At 57.7% G+C, this 16,855-nt stretch overlaps 1 protein-coding gene across 1 annotated transcript; it reads left to right on the top strand.

Annotated features, from left to right (window-relative positions):
- The first annotated feature begins 1,736 nt into the window (after positions 1-1,736).
- MUC4 (mucin 4, cell surface associated) lies at positions 1,737-16,805 on the top strand. The gene is made up of 29 exons (XM_085069344.1): positions 1,737-1,893; positions 2,225-2,428; positions 2,524-6,507; positions 6,822-6,961; positions 7,152-7,316; positions 7,398-7,553; positions 7,686-7,816; positions 8,050-8,138; positions 8,445-8,621; positions 8,718-8,861; positions 8,967-9,086; positions 9,285-9,487; positions 10,190-10,268; positions 10,514-10,684; positions 10,874-10,975; positions 11,180-11,416; positions 11,798-11,932; positions 12,017-12,195; positions 12,322-12,481; positions 12,561-12,659; positions 13,235-13,417; positions 13,511-13,584; positions 13,911-13,975; positions 14,251-14,450; positions 14,659-14,827; positions 14,908-15,081; positions 15,919-15,956; positions 16,040-16,137; positions 16,355-16,805. The coding sequence occupies exons 1-29, from the start codon at positions 1,830-1,832 to the stop codon at positions 16,409-16,411; spliced, it is 7,797 nt and encodes a 2,598-aa protein (XP_084925470.1). The 5' UTR covers positions 1,737-1,829; the 3' UTR covers positions 16,412-16,805.
- Positions 16,806-16,855: the final 50 nt, after the last annotated feature.

Here is a 16,855-nt window from a genome sequence, read left to right as displayed (position 1 = left end):
GAGGAGGAGTGTGCCTGCGACCGTCTCCCGGATTTATCCCTGCCAACACACAGGGACATGCAATGTCTCCATGAGTGCTGTTCCTCCCTGCAGGCAGCTGGGACTGTGACCCTTGGGATGCACCATGGGATGAAGCTCAGGAGCAGATGCACAGACTCTGGGGATCCCCAGGGAGCTGTGTGACATGTGCACCTATAAAACCTCCTGCCGAGTCCTCTCGAGCTGTTTTAGGGTGCAAAGTTCTCCCCATTCGGGGCTGCTGGAGTTAGTCACAGTGTAGTCCCCTCCCAGGCCCAACACTTGAAGGCTGGGCATGGTTTTTCCCTGCTCTGAGTGGGCAGTGCTTGCCTGCAGGGGAGCCCCCCTTGCCCGGTGCCCCGCAGCTCCCGGCTGCTGCCTGACTCATGCCCGGGCAGGGAGTGGCGGGACTGGCGTCGCCCCCACCCACGCGAGGGGTGTTGTGCAACCGAGTGCCACTGCCACAGACGGAGCTGGAGCCAGGAGCAGGTGCGGGAGCGGAGGGGTGGTGCCTGTGGGGTTCCAGATCCGGTGTCAGTGCTCACTCCCCCCTCCAAGTGGTAATCAGAGCCCCTTAGCTGGGTTTCCTGGGGGTGCTGCCTTCCGGCAGCATCAGGAAGGGATCCTGGGATCAGGTGGAGGAGGAGCTTGGTGCCCAAACCCACCAGGCGCGTTGGTAGTGGTGGTACCTTCTCACTCTGCTCCACAGCTGGTGGCTTCAGAGGAGAGGCCCTGCCATACACGGTGAGGAAGGGCTGACCGTGGATCCCTCTCTGTGCAGATGGTACCCAGCCACAGCACCGGTGTGCTCTCTGCACCCACAGCTCCCTCAGCTCTGATCCCCTTGCCCTCCCTTAGTGTGGGGACGAGGAGCTGGTGCTGCTGTGAGCACGCTCATGCATCGCTGCTTGGGACTCTGTGCTTCTGTTTTCCCGTGTGAGGTGCAGCCAGCATGGCAGGGCTGTCAGTGAAGTGAGGAAGGCACGGCATCATCACTGAATTACTTCCCCCTCCCTCGGTGATCCTGGAGCTGGATGAGCCCCTGTGAAGAAGCACATTTGCTGCAGTGGCCTCTCTGGGTCCGTTCACACAGCTGTGCCCATCCCGCCTCTGTCGCTGGTGGAAGGTGACCTGCCATCCAGGGCAATGCCCAGCCTCTCCACCCATGCGGGAACAACCCTCCCACTCCATCCGGGTTTGTGTGGGTGTTTGCTGTGATGGGCAGATAACGCCTGGGACCGGCAGTGCCCAAGGGGGGGACAGGGCAGGGTCATTACGTGGGACCCCAAGGCAGCAGCAGGAGCCTGCTCCTTCCTTCTTCCTCCTTGGTGACAAGCCAACCCCTGCCAAGGGTTATCGGCCATGCAGCCGAGTGTGGAGGGACCTGACAGCAAACAGGAGGGTGGATGGGGGTGCAGAGCCCAGGACTGACACACCCCTCGCAGAGCTGTTTGCAACCTCTGTGCCCACCTGCCATCCCAGTGCCTTTAGGCCAAGTGACTTTGAAACTCACCGGGTTGGGGACCCCCACCTTGAGTTGTCAACAATGGGGTCGGCCTGGGAAGGGCCTTAAATCTTCCCATGACAAAATGGGTGTCCTCCAGCATCAGTGGGTCCCCAGCGTTGGGACACTGCCACCTCAGCGCAGACCGCGAGGACACAGAGACGTCACTGCCCCAGGCAGGGCACGTGGTGTCCCTGTCCCCCCCCCCGGGGGAGTGCTCACCGGTGGAGCCACCCGTTGCGTCTCTCCCTTGAGACAGTGAGAGCTGGAACCCTGTCGCCTTCCTTCCTGACACCGAAGAAGCACCATGGGGTGCGGGGGTCCGTGGCTGCTCTGGAGATGGGTGCTGTGGGGGCTCTGGGTGCTGCCAGGTAAGTGCCAGGGTCGCTTGCACTGCTACCGAGCTGACCAGGTGGCTAAATACCATCTGGGTGATGAGCTGCGAACAACCCTCCAAGTCGATCCCGAGTGCCCGGCCGGGGTTTGTCTCTGTCCGCGGGTGCCAAAGCTTTGTCACGGTCCCCAGATGCAGCAGGGGAAGGTGGAGGGAATTGTGGATCAAATGGGGAGACTCACCCTGGGGGAAGGTGCCTGTCCTGTTCTTGGTGTTGGTCTTCCCACCGAAGGGAGGAGGGATGGGGATTGATGGGGATCCCGGGCTGGCTTTTTCCTCATCCTGCCCTCGCCCACCTTCTGCACAAGCCGGGGAGATGAAGGAGCAGCCCCTTGTCCCCACGCTGGACCCATCAGAGTCGGGTAGCATCTCCCATGTGGCCGACAGCACCAGCGCCGAGCTGTTTTCAGACCCGGGCATGTGCCAGGTGCTCCCCACAGCCGCAGCCGCACGGGCAAACCTCCCCTCTCCCGCCCGCCCGACCACCGCCTCCGCGGGCAGCCAGAGCTCAGGTAAGGCCGGCAGGCAGCTGGCCGCGGGCAGGTTCCTGCCTGCTGGGGCCGCGGTGGGGTTGATCCAGCTGGAGCTGCCTTGTCTCGCTCCACAGGCATCCTGGTGCCACAGGCAACAGCGAGAGGGCTGGTCCCAGCTGGAAGTAGTGGTGAGCAGGAGGGGCCACCCAGCCTTGCAGCTCTCCCTGGGGATCCAGCAATGCAAGGCAGCCCCCAGGCAGGATCAGGGGCTGTGGTCTCCTCTCCAGTTGCTGCCAGCCACCCAACCAGCGTTCCTCCAGCTCCCACCACTGCTTTGCACATGCAGCTTCTGTCCTCCAAGCCAACGGGGTATGCAGAGGGTCTTGCCATTGGTACTGTCAATGCGGAGAAGATGCCAATGACAGCGTGGACCACAGAGCCATTGCTCCCCCAGGACAAGCACAGCACAGGGACATCACCCCCCAGCATCAGCAGGAGCTCTGCTGAGCCACACCCTACTCCCATACCCCTGTCCCAAGAGGTCATACTGGCACAGGACGCGGCCACCTCACCTTTGGCCATAGCTACCAACATCTCTCAGGACAGAGCCAGCCTCATGAAGATGGCAGCAGCCTCAGCCAGCCCTGCTGCTGGCCTCCCCAGGATTCCAGCTAACGCAGCCACAGAAGGAGCCAGCATGGCAGCCCCACCGTCCGCAGACCCCCCAAGCGCATCCTTGGCAAAGGTCACCTTTTCTTCTGCTACCATTGGTACTGGCAAGGCTACAGAGCCAGGGACACATGCCTTATCTGACGCTGGCCAGAATGCTTCACAGGACTCTCCTGTGCCTCCTGCTGAGCTGCCTCCAGCCCTTTTGCCCCAGCTTCCTGATGATGCTGTGCTGGGCACAGGGGAGACGCTTCCCCCCAGCCGTGGTGCAGCCCCAAGCACTGCTGGACATGAACTGCCTGGAGCCAATGCTGTCACCCAACCCCAGGCCACCACACAAGCTCTGAAGACACTGGCTATGGTGGTGGATGTTGTAGCTGGAGACCAAATCCCACCTTTGGGAAGCACCAGTGCTGAGCTGGTGTCCATCAGGACTGAGGCCAGTACCAAAGCCACAGAAGGCACTGTGATCCTGGAGACCAAGGCCACTCCAGGGGGGCTCAGCATCAGTCTGTCCCCCTATGCAGCGCTTGATGACCCTGATGGTCCCTCTCCAAGGCTCCTTCTGCACTCCATGGGCTCTCCGCTCCCTCAGTCCCTCTCAGCAGGCTTTGGGACCACCACAGTAGAGGCAGCTACAGGTGGATCTCCTCCAGCCAGTCCCAGCATGGCCGTGCCATTGTTCCTCACAGACACCAGTGGATCAAAGCCAGACAGGGCCCCTCGAGCTGCTGCTGCTGCACCACCACCTTCCATTGCTGCATATGGCATCGGGACTGTGCCAGCTGCCCCTCCATTCTCCCTGGTCAGCAAAACTCCAATTACTGAAGCAGGGATGGGATCAGCATCAGTGGCCACTGGCAGTGCCACCACAATGCCGGGGGATACTGAAGCCACCCTGCCTGTGCCTGATGCAAGCCCCAGCCAGCCAGATCCTACAGCAGACTCAATAACCCCAGGAACTGCTGTCACATCCAGATCTACACCAACCCCAGTGCTCTGGGCTTGGTCCCAACAGGTGGAAGCTCCAGGGACAGAGATGTGGTCAACCAGCACTGCGCCAGGCACCGGCACAGCTGTACCAGATACCCCTGGGGGACCCAGAGCAGTCACTGTCCTCGCAACATCGCAAGCAGACGTCCCCCCTCTCCTGGAAGGCAGAGCCAATGTAGGGATGACTCTGGAGATGTCCCCATCCAGCATGCCCCAAAGGATGGCAACAGTTGTGTCCCCGCTGCCCCTGCAAGCAATGGGGGCTTCAGGTGACCCGCAGCCCGATGGCAGCACCACAGGGCGAGCGATGGGGATGGGGTCCCTGGAGGTGAGCACAGAGGAGAATCCAGGTGCCAGTGAAGCTCCCAGCCATGTGATTGTCACTGCCAGCCCATCACCAGAGCCACCTGCCACCAAGGACAAGCCCACAGCTGGGTTCACCTTGCTGGCTGTTGGTCACACAAATGTGTGGGAGACTACATCTCCATCCTGGCCTGGTGCCACAGGTACCACTGCTCATGTGGACACCTCCAGCTCTGAGAGCAGCACTGAGGGTGCAGCACCCTCAGCCAGCACCAGCAGCACTCATGTCCCTGACTCCAACACCAGTGGCACAAGCCCAGTCACCATGCCAACCACCACACCATCCACCAGCACATCCTCCAGCAACACTATCCTGCCAGTCACCTCAAGAGGCTGGGAGACCTTCATGGTGACCAGGGCCACCACAGCCATGCCATCTGCCACAGCAAGGGCCACCAGCACCAGCAGTGCCCTGTCCCTCACTGTAACACACAGTGAGACAAGCAGAGGTGGGCAACCTGTCCCAACCCTAGCAGCACGTTCCCCCTTGCTGGAGACAACTCTTGGGTCCTGGGATGACCTTGGTCCCAGCACTGCTGTTGCAGTGTCCAGTTCTCCCTTCCCCAGCCTGCACAGCCCAACAGATGAGGCAACAACAGCTCCCTTGTCCCTGCTTGGTGTTGGTGCAACAGGGGAGGCAGCAGCTGGGCAGATTCCCACTGAGTCAGCAACAGGCACCACTTCTCCTACATCCATCAGCTACCACAGCATGGGACAAGCAGTGAGCACGTCACCTCCTGCCTTCCAGACATCTTCAGGGGCACCTCCCTGGGGGGAGAAAACAGCCATCACTGCAGGCAGCACCACAGCCATTGCTACAGGGAACACCATGGCCAGCACCACAATCACCACCACAGCCACCACTGCAGGGAACAACATGGCCAGCACCACAGCCACCACTGCAGGGAACACCATGGCCAGCACCACAGCCACCACTGCAGGGAACACCATGGCCAGCACCACAGCCACCACTGCAGGCAGCACCACAGCCATCACTGCAGGGAACACCATGGCCAGCACCACAACCAGCACCACAGCCACCACTGCAGGGAACACCATGGCCAGCACCACAGAGAACACCATGGCCAGCACCACAGCCACCACCACAGCCATCACTGCAGGAAACACCATAGCCAGCACCACAGCCACCACTGCAGGCAGCACCACAGCCACCACTGCAGGGAACACCATGGCCAGCACCACAATCAGCACCACAGCCACCACTGCAGGGAACACCTTGGCCAGCACCACAGAGAACACCATGGCCAGCACCACAGTCACCACCACAGCCACCACTGCAGGGAACACCATGGCCAGCACCACAGCCACCACTGCAGGCAGCACCACAGCCATCACTGCAGGGAACACCATAGCCAGCACCACAGCCACCACTGCAGGGAACACCATGGCCAGCACCACAACCAGCACCACAGTCACCACTGCAGGGAACACCTTGGCCAGCACCACAGAGAACACCACAACCAGCACCACAGCCATCACTGCAGGGAACACCATAGCCAGCACCACAGCCACCACTGCAGGGAACACCATGGCCAGCACCACAGCCATTGCTACAGGGAACACCATGGCCAGCACCACAGTCACCACCACAGCCACCACTGCAGGGAACACCATGGCCAGCACCACAGCTAGCACCACAGCCACCACTGCAGGCAGCACCACAGCCACCACTGCAGGGAACACCTTGGCCAGCACCACAGGGAACACCATGGCCAGCACCACAGGGAACACCACAGCCAGCACCACAGGCAGCACCACAGTCTCCACCACAGGCAGCACCATGGCCATCACTGCAGGGAACACTATGGGCAGCACCACAGCCACCACTGCAGGCAGCACCACGGCTATTGCATCCACAGCCCCAGTGAGCCCAGCCAAGGAGACAGAAAGTCTCCCAGCCCCAGGCACCATGGCACCAGTGAGACCACCAGCAACTGCCAGCCCTGCCACCATCCCATCTCCTGCCTTTGGGACACAGAGGGAACCATCCACAGCACTGAGCACATCTGCCCACACCACCACTGGCCACAGAAATCCTGCCCCGGAGCCCAAGCCCACCCGTGAGTTTACCAGTAAGTAGCTTTTCATTTTCCCAAAGCCAAGCATGGGAAAGGGGTTTTCAGTCAATCAAGCATTGTGATGGATGAGGGTACAGCCTAGTCTAGGGTGTCTCATCTGCACTGCACATTGGGCTGCCAGATTCATGGGGAAAGGCAAAACGGGACATTTTGAGAGCCCAAAAGTGAGTTAAAAATTGGGTTACAATCCATCAGAGAGCAGGCACAGCATCCCGGCAGCAAGCAGGTGAGTTTGTCCTGGCTGCAGGATGGATAAAGAAGACATTAATGGTTTTACACCTTTTCCATTGATCTCCTGCCCATGTCAGAGCCAGCAGCCTCGCTCTACCCCTTTGGTGTGAAAGGAGGGGACCAAGAGTACGTCCGGAGAATGGTGGATTTTAACTCTCCCCTGTTCAAGCCAGAGATTGGATTTCCCATCGGGAAATCTCTGCAAGATGCTCTCTATGTGAGTTGCCCCCCTTGGTGAGCACATAATAGATGTGCCACATTTTTGTTAAAAAAAAAACCCATGGAAGTAGAGCAGAAACAAAATTTCATCTGAATTTCTTTTTTTTAAATTTAAAATGACTGGTTTCTGCTCACCCATGAAGGCTAAAAGCTATCCCAGTCAGCAAATAACAATTTCTTTTGGTTAGTTTACAGATAACGGACAGATCATTTTTCCACCCACGGACAACTATGTCCTGTCCAACCCCAACCCCCCTCCCCGGGGCTTCACTGGCCGGGAAAGCTTGCCAGTGGTGGCTGCCTTTTGGGATGATGCAGATTTCTCCAAGGGTGTTGGCACCACCTGGTACCAGGTAAGGGCCACCAAAGATGTTCTCCTGGGAAAATCCAGTTCTCAGCTCACTCATTTAACTCTCTCTCTTGCCATGTGGCAGGAGTACTCCACACTCAGCTCTAGCCAAGACCCCATTGTCCAGGATGTGGAAGCCAAGATTGAGAAATACCTGAAAATCCCCTATGTAGCAAAATGGACCTTGAAGGTGACATGGGAGAAGGCTCCAGCATACCCATCCCGGAGAGATGATACCCAGGTGAGCAGTGGACAACTCAGGTGACAGAGGGCACTGTTGGTGGCTGTTTCCAGTCTCAGCACCTAAATCTGTGCTGCAGGGAGAGCAGGGGAGGCTTTGGGGGTGCTAAGGGGGTGCCTTGGGTTTCCCCAGATGAGCACCTACCAGGCAGTCCTCACCACCGATGGGAACCATTCCTTTGCCCTGCTGCTCTACCAGGACGGTGGAATGCGCTGGGACTACACCAAGCTGGCTGCAACTAACGTGCTGATCGGCTTCTCCAGGTGCTGCATATGTGTCACTGGGTTTTGGGACAGCAGGGATTTGTTCCAGCACTGTGTTGGGACTGTCAGAGGCATTGCCCCCAAGGAGAACCCAGCTCCCACTCATGGAGTAATCCTGTCCCATTTAAATCCTCTCTCCTGCAACCCACAGCAGTTCCCACCCTAGCTGCTCTGTGGGGAGATGAGGAACATTGTGTTGGGAGGGTGACCCCAAACCTCCTCTCTTCACACAGTGGCAATGGCTATGCCCAAAACAACGAGCTGACTCAGAAGCCACCAGCTGACAAGTACCGACCAGACCAGCACAGCAGCACTGGCTCAGGTATGACATTGGGCTCCTTGGGGTGGGTAGGGATGGAAGGAGCTGTGTGCTCTGTGCCAGGAGAATGTCCCCAGCACCCAACCCTGTGAGAAGATGGGCCACCGAAGCCACTGGGCAAGGGCTGTCCACCAAGAGCAGACTGTGGGTGTCCCATGTCCTGCTGTGGCTTGCCACAACCACGCTGGCTCTAGAGGGAGCCTGGAGACCTCGTGTGAGGTCAGTGGCCAGGGCCAGCTGTCCCACGGGATCCCTCAGCACAAGGTGAGACCCTGGCCGAGCAGTGCTGTTGTCTGGTTGCTCCCCCAGATGTGCGTGGGCTGTGGATTTACAGACTGGACAGTCGTCCCCGGGTGAACTACAGGCTGCAGTGCCTGGCATGGCTGGACACAGAGCCAGCACCGGACACCTGGAACAGCCAGCTGCCACCATGCCCCTGCTCCCGGCCCCAGGCAGAGCTGGATCCTCGCTACCACTGGAGCAGAGGTGCCAAGCTCACCCCCTGGGACCAGCTGTGGGGTGGGGGATGGCAGGGGTCCCTTCCTGCTCTGGGGATGGCCATGATCCCCCCCACCATTTCAGGCTCAGAGGACACCTCTGTGAGGATGCTGCGCACGGTGTCCCCCAGCCCGGCCGGAGCTGGGGTGAGGTGTCTGTACCAAGGTGGGAGCTTGCTCGAAGGCTGGCAGGAGAGAGCATGGAGCCTCCCCTTCCACACTGCTGCTGGTAAGTGGGAACTGTCATTCCCTTGCCCTAAAACACCCCAAGTACCAGGCACAGGCACAGCAAAGGCCCCAACACACCCTAGAACCTGGCTGCCTTTCTCCACAGACAGGGAGCTGGAGGCATTTGACTGGTGCTGCCGGCGTGTGGGGAAGCCCCTGTTCTGTGCCAGGTTTGCTGAGAAGAGACCAAGGGTTGGCTGTGAGGGATATGTGCCACCCACCCCTGGTGAGTCCCCAGGCTCTGCCTCTGCTGTGCCAGGGCCCTGAGTTGTGCATGGACCCCATGAATTATCCACACTTTGCAATATCCCAGTGAGGACTGCTGAGCCAGCACATCTCTGGGGCTGCTCTCCTCCCTGAAATGACACCAGAATTTGCTCTTCTTCCTCCCCCACAAAATGGCTCCATCTCCTTTGGACCCCAGCTGGCGCCTTTGGGGACCCCCACATCACCACCTTGGATGGACTCACCTACACCTTCAATGGGCTTGGGGACTTTGTCCTGCTGCTGGCCAGTGATGCCCAGACCAGCTTTGTTTTGCATGGGCGCACAGCAGAGACTGGCATGGCCCAAGCCACCAACTTTGTGGCCTTTGCTGCCCAGTACACCTCCAACACCACCACAACAGTGAGTAGGAGTGCCCTGGGTATGAGTTTGAGCCTCTAATGGGAGAGACCCCTTTGAGAAGCTGGGCATTACCTCTGCATCACTTCTGACTGGGTGGGACCCAAGGAGCATCCCCTCTCCTTTTCCTGTCACCTCCCACCACTCCAACAAGATACTAACAGTGGTGGAATGGACTAATAGTCACCAGGCACAGGTCTAACACCTCCTGCAAACAGGCCAGCAAGGGCTGGAGACTCTGAAGAAGTCTGCTTCACCTTCTTCATTGCACGCTCTTTGTCCTGACACTTTAGCACAAGCCAATGCTCTTTCTGACTTTGCAGAATTGCTCCCCACACCCATTTAGCTTCATTAGGCAAAATGTCCTGGTGCCATGAGGAGCAGCCACTGCATAACGTTAGAAGGGGGCTCAGAGCCAGGAGCCCAGCAGCACAGCTTTCCATGCTGTTGAGGTCAGCCGAGCAGCGGTGGTGGCCTCACTGTGCCCCTTGCCAGCAGTGACAGGTAGCTGGCCACTCTCTTCTGTGCAAACATCAGAGCTGCTGTATCATGTGTCTGCTGGGGTGAAGCACACCAACACAGGCCCCAGGGCTTACCCTCTCTTCCTGGGCAGGAGATGGATGGAGTTTAACTGTTCCCAGCACAGAGGGACAGCAGGAAGGTGTGAGCAGAGGGGCTGACTGGGACATCCACCATGATTTTCAGGTTGAGTGGACCTTGAGGAGCCAGGATGACATCCAAGTCCTCCTGAACAACGAAACCATTCAGTTTTCCTATTCCCAAGGTAAGCAGGGTCTGCTTTTAAATGCTAAATATACGTGTAGGGGACCAGAGATGTCCCCATCCCCTGGGACCCACCCTGCCCAGTGCAAGGGCAGCCAGCCTGAGCTCTATCAAACGTCTCTCACCTTCACCTGCCTCTGATCTGGGCAGGGTGGATGGGGAGCACTCCTCTCCACAAATCCATGATTGTCATTTCAGATCCCAGCCTTGCATGGACTCTCCCTCTCTGCTCTCCCTCTCTTGCAGGCCTGGGTGATGAGGTCTACTACAGCCCTGGTGTCCTGCTAACCAACGCCTCCTCTGTCACTGCCATCTTCGATGGGACCATTGCCGTCTCCATCTCGGCCACCTCTGGGATGCTCAGCGTGGTCTGCAGCCTGCCCGACTGGTACCGCAACAGCACCAGGGGCCTCCTGGGTGAGGGCTTCTGGCACTGCCACAGAGCCAGGGTGCAAGTTCTCTTCCCACCCTAAAGTAGATTGGAAAACTGGGGAATTGTGCTTGTGAGGGCAGGGACACCTGGGGATAAACTAAACACTGGTCAGCACCAGAGAGGAGGTCAACCCTGGCATGGGGGATTCCAGTCCTCTGGTGATGCTCCACCAGGTGTGTGGGACCATGACCCTGCAGATGACTTCCAGATGCCAAATGGTACCAATATCCCTGTGAACAGCAGTGAGGAGGAGATCTACAGCTATGGGATGACCTGTAAGTCCAGGCTTAGGATCCCTCTTGATGATCCCCTCCTTCCTGTACCTTCTGGCCACACTTTGGTTTGAGACATTTAAACACTTGCCTGAGCAAAAGCAATGCCAAGGGAAGGTGTTTGACCTCTTCACTGCTCTGTGAAAAGGAACCCCAAAATGCAGCAAACTTTAAAATGGGCTCTAACCATGGTGTGCTCTCTTGCAGGGGCTGTTGGGGACCAGAGCCTGTTTGCTCAGCCTCTGGACTTGCCAGCACTGAACTTCACACCCATCTTCTTGTCTCGGCTGCGGCAGGAGAATGAAAGCCAGTACCAGCTGGCAGCCTCACAGTGTCATGGCAGCAAGGAGTGCATCTACGATTCACTGAGCACAGGGAACTTGGCCCTGGGTCTGGCCACCCAGAGCCTTGCAGACAACTTCCAGCAGAGGAAGGCGGCACTCAGTAAGTGGCACAGATCCTCAGCTCCAAGAGGTGTGTAACTGGACAGCACCCTGCTCCCTTCCTGGGCTCTACTGCTCCATGTGCGACAGGAGAGAAGTCACCAAGGTCTTGGATTTGCACTGCCCAGCTGGCTTGTCTCCAGTCATGGGAGATGCCACCAGCAGGAGAGTTGCCACCAAGGGTTTGGGGTTGCAAGTCCTAACTGGCCTGTCTCCAAAGCTGGAAGATGCCACCATGCTGTGCTACATGAGGGCCTTGTTGGTGGGTGGCCATGACAGCATCTTCCTGGGGTTCCATCCTCACAGGGAGGGATTCAGAACCAAGGGGTGACAAGAGCACATAGCAAACCAGCCGCTGTGTGCTGGGCTGCTCTTTCCTCAGATGCCTTCCCTCCCATCATCACCGGTGACACATCGATCACGGCCTTCAGGACAGAGAAGGTCAGGAAGCAGTACCATGCTGTGGGAGTGGGTGCACGCTTCGTCCCCCACCTCTCACCAGAGCTCAACATATCGGGTAAGGAAGGACAGATGCAGCAGCTGGGATGGGATGGGATGGAATTCTTCTGCCACCTGTAACACCAGCCTCTCCTCCTGGCAGAGAATGGCACCCTGATATGGGAACCCCGTGGGGTAGCCCCATTCACCATCAACCTGGAGGCTGTTGGGTCCAACAACGTCTCTGCACTCCTCCAGCTCCGCTTCACCCTTTGCAGATGCAGCAGAAGCCAGGAGTGTGACTACAGCAACACTGTCACTCTCAGGGAGTCTTCCCTGCAGGTAGCGTGCCAGAAAGCTCCTCTGGTGACGCACCCTGCCTGACCCCATGCCAGCTATGCTGGCTGTCTTCTCTGTTCACCCATCCTCCTCATGTTCCCTAAGCCAGTGTCACCATCCTGTCCCCAGCTGGCAGCCTGCAGATGCGAGAGTGGCTACTCAGGTCCCTTCTGCCAGGACCCTCCGGACCCCTGCTCCCAGGGATGCTTCCCTGGTGTGGGATGTGACCCTTTCAATGGCTGTGGCCCCTGCCCAGCTGGCCTGACAGGGGATGGACAGCACTGCTCAGGTGACAAGGGCTCACAGCATGGCCACTGGGACCCCAGTCAAGGTGTTTGTCCTGGTGCCATGGTGCATTGCCTCGGCAGATATCGATGAGTGTGCCCAGGGAACAGAGTGCCCAGGGAACAGCACCTGCACCAACACTGTGGGCAGCTACATGTGCTCCTGCCTGGCCAGTGAGCAGGGTGAGTACAGAGTCCCTGGCAGGCATGGTCCTTGTCCTCATCACTCCCAGGCTCTGTTCCTGAGGGACCCAGGCCAGCCAGAGAGAAGGGGGACCTGGCTGAGCTCTGTGCCCAAGCCCTTGCTGTCACTAACAGAAAGGACCAGAGTCCAGCCACCACTTGTGTTCCCAGGCTGTAGCTCTTACTAATCTGCTGGGAAGGGAAATTTTTCCCATGCAATTTTTCTCCTTGAGAAAAAATTCTCATCCCAGCAAAGTTCAAATGCACATGCGGAGGAGGTTGGGGGCTAAAATCAAGCCCTGTTTTCAGAGTGCTGTGGCGGGTTTGGGTTGATGAACAAGGTTTTGCTCTTGTTCTTATGCATCAGGCTGGGATTTAAGAAGGGCAAATGGATCCAGATGGGAGGAGGGAAGTGGGGCTTTTCCTTGAATTTATGCTAAAACTCCTAACTCATAAAAGAAAATCAAAATAAATCTTGGAAGAAAGGCCTTACAGAGTGGCTGAGTATGGCTCAGTGCTCTGAGGCTGTGCGCTGCAACCAGGTTCATGCCTTTACCATGCTCTCCATCCCACAGGTGAGAGGCCAGGCTGTGGCTCAGCCTGCAGCTCCCACTCCTGCCCTGAGGGCTACTGCAGCAACGGGGGACACTGCCACCTTCACCCCATCACCTGCACCCCCACCTGCACCTGCCCCCCAGCTTTCACCGACCAGCGCTGCATGGTGGCAGGAGGGGATTTTCGGCCACTGGCCAGCACAGGTGGGTACCTGTGCCTGGTTGGGTGAAACCCAATCCCACTCATCCTGGTCCTGGGATGCCAGAGCCATCACCACTGTGGTTTTCCCCTAGCAGATCTCCCTCAGAGAAGCATCCAGATGAAGATCAAGACACTGCAAAACACCACTGCTGAGGAAGTCAACAGCACTGTATGTTGCTGGAGGGGATGGGCTCAGAGCAGGGGACACAATGGCACACTGGGCAACATGGCATCCTGTGGTGCCCATGCCTCTATATGCTCTCCCATGGGATCTCTAGGGGTCCAGCAGAACCACAAGCCCAGAGGGAGGAAGCAGCAATTGCATGATGATGGCTGCAGCCATAGCCATAGCCATGTGCCAAGTCCCCAGCTAATGAACCAAAGGCCAGAGCAACCCTTGGGGTTTGGCCACAGTGACTGCATCACTCTTCAACCTTTCTCCATGCTGGTGTCATTCTGCCCTCCCCTGATGCCTTCCTGCTCCCCCTGCTGCAGGTCTCAGCCATCCTGGACTCCCTGGAGGTAAAGGCTTTCCAGAGCAACACCAACATCACCCAGACGTGAGTCAGACGTGAAGCAGCCCATGACCACTCGAAGGATCCAGTGGGGCAGGGCTGAGCATGGGGCCAGAAAGTTTGGCACACAAAAGGAGCTCAGAGTCTGTTTTTCCAGCTCTGATGCTGGTAAACCCTTGGAGACACCAACCAGTTGTCTTTTGCCTCCTGCCTCATCCCTTCTTCATCACCGCCCAAATGGGAATACTGAGGCACAGTGAGGCTCAGTCACTCTGTGAGGCAGCAGCAGCTCCACCAGCAGCCCTCTCTTTTCCCTGCAGGACAGACAATGATGGCTTCACCTTTGTGGTGGTGTCCGAGTTTGCCTATGACAGCCACAGCACTGTGATCCACTTCCTGAACGAGGAGCTGCCCATGGCCATCACCAGTGCCTTCAACAGGCGGCGAGAGCGACGGGAGGCAGGCACAGAGCTCCTCTTCCAGCGCCTGCACCAGGACAATATCACTGACCTGGTGAAGCGTGAGTTGCTCCTGCCGCTGAGCTGGGGGAGCACAGGAAGGGCACCCCACTGTCCCCATTGTCCCCATAATCCTGTGTGCCCCGGGGATTCATGGGGCAGGCAGGTGGGCAGCCCCCCAACCCCAGACATGGATGCAGCTTGGGGAGACTTGGGGAAGCACCAAGGGGTGTTGCTACAAGGCTGAATGCACATGCTTTCCCTCCTCAGTGACAGTGGATGAGCTGAGGGACTATTTCCCCTGCTCTCTGTATGGCTACAAAGGCTACCAGCTGCATTACATGGAGACCATCGGCTTCATCTGCATCTCCCATTGCAAGATGGGCTACTGCCAGCACGGTGGCCAGTGCCAGCACCTGCCTGAGGGGCCCACGTGCAGGTAGCAGCAGCCCTGGGGTGGATGAGGCCACCCTGCATGGCCTCTTCTCCCCATGGCATCACTCTCCTCCCCATCCACAGCTGCCTGCCCTTCTCCATTTACTCCCCGGCCGGTGCCCAGTGTGAGTGGCTGGCCATCAGCCTGGCTGCTTTCCTCGGCATCTTGTTGGGAGCCCTGGCTCTGCTCTGCCTCCTGTTTGCCATCGCCTGCCTGACCCTGCACCTCCGCCACCAGCACCGCCACCAGCACCAGGGGTGAGCCATGGGCTGGACCTGCATGGGGGTGGATGTGTGGCAGGTTGGGGGTCAGAAAGAAAAACTGTTTGAAAATCCACATTTGAAAGATCCATCACTGGTAGAACTCATCTGGTTTGGGCAGGGCAACCTCACCCTGGAGAAAGGGTTGGGTGATCTTTTAACATTTTCCAGCACCTGTCCCAGTCATCTGCTGCTCAGGGGTGTGATAGCATCAGTGGGTTGAACATTAGCTTTCCTTTTTCCCCCATGTCAGGGAATGCTTGCATTTCTTCCTCATCCCAACCAGTACTTGGTTACAGACAGACTTTCTATTTAATTTTAATTTGAATACCACCCAAATTATTTCCACTGCAATTCACATGGGTCTGGAAAGAGCTGGCGTGGAGTGAGGAAAAAGCAGTTTCAGGATTGGACCTTGCTCTTCTGCAGAGCAAGGAGTTAACAGAAGAATGCCAAAGTGCAAGGCTGGGGTGTAAGCACCATCCTCTCCTTCCCCCTCCCCAGCCCTTGGTCTTAGGGTGGCATCCACACTCAAGGGAAGCTGAGACCCCCAAGACCCTGGCTCTGGTCAGAGCTGTGTCCTGCCCCTGCTCCCAGGTGCCTGCCAGCTCTGGAGCCAGGGATCTCTGGGAAGTTCCTCTGTTCATTAGCAGTTGTGGCAAGGCAAGAAATTGTGTGTGCACAACAACTGGGATTTTCCTCCTCTTACAGCCCTGTCTCACCCTCACAGCCAATCACTGCTCCCCTTTGCCATCTGATCCAGACACCAGGATCAGGCAGGAACTTTCCCAGCCTCTGCTGACATGTTATTCCTTTTCTGTTCCCTCCTCTTAGAGCCAAGGAGATCTTGTGGAAGACACGGCCCTTCTCCTGTGAGTACATGCCTAAAAAACTCCCCCCACCAAGGCTCTGCTTCACCCCAGTCTTCAAGCTCTGCTCATCTTCCCTGCTCCAGCTTTAACGATGGCAGGAGAGCAAGCAGAGCCCACCCTCTCCCACTCCCTGGAAAGGCATTGGAAACTGCAGCTCCAGGACATTGACCCCTCAGTCCAGGTCTGCCCCGGGGTTACTCTCTCCATGGGGTGTTGGGGTGGGGAACTTTGGGCTGGGGATGAATCCTGGCCCTGTGCCACAAAGGTGCTTGAGAGGTGTGCCTCATCCTGAAGCATCACAGATGCTTTGGCCAGCGCTGAGATCTGTGCCACCATGTGAGCTCATCACAAAGCACAGAGCCAATGCAAAACTGACATGGCTTGTCCCTCCTTTGCAGATAAGAATCCAGAGACCCCACATTATGCCTCCAAGCCAGCCCCCCCACCAGCCCTAACCTGCCACTGGTCCTGCTCTGGCACCTCCAGGTTCACAGAGGAACCAGATGCTACTGCCTGCTCCGCCACTTACTCTCAAGGTCTTCAGCAACAGCAACACATGGAAGCAGGGGACAGGCAGCTGCATTTTAGGTTCTGGGAGGCTTCACTCTGGAGGAGGTGCTTTTTTCAATTAAAAACATGGGTCTATATTGGGTGACCAAAGCAGGATGACTCATCTTCTCCTGAGGACCTACAGAGACACGAGGATCATCCTTGAGTGTGTCTGCACCAGGATGTGCACTAGTGTGACAAAACCAGACCCTGAAGAGCCCCTGAGAGCAGGGTTATGTGGAGGGCAATGCAGTGATCGTAACCCCTTAGGAACTAAATAGAATAAACCAAAAATGATGGCTTGCTGTTAAATTGTCTGCACCCCTGGGTTCTTGCGCCAGCCCTGCTTT

This window comes from Lichenostomus cassidix, chromosome 9 (assembly GCF_008360975.1).
Source record: "Lichenostomus cassidix isolate B80296 chromosome 9, HeHo_3.0, whole genome shotgun sequence".
Taxonomy (NCBI): domain Eukaryota; kingdom Metazoa; phylum Chordata; class Aves; order Passeriformes; family Meliphagidae; genus Lichenostomus; species Lichenostomus cassidix.
Note: the sequence above shows the minus strand (reverse complement) of the source record. Positions and strands in the feature narration are given on the sequence as shown.

Coding starts and splice junctions, on each gene's coding strand:
- MUC4 (XM_085069344.1), top strand. CDS start 1,830: ATGGGGTGCGGGGGTCCGTGGCTGCTCTGGAGATGGGTGCTGTGGGGG. Junction 1,894..2,224: donor GGGGCTCTGGGTGCTGCCAG/GTAAGTGCCAGG, acceptor CTTCTGCACAAG/CCGGGGAGATGAAGGAGCAG. Junction 7,554..7,685: donor CCCGGAGAGATGATACCCAG/GTGAGCAGTGGA, acceptor GGGTTTCCCCAG/ATGAGCACCTACCAGGCAGT.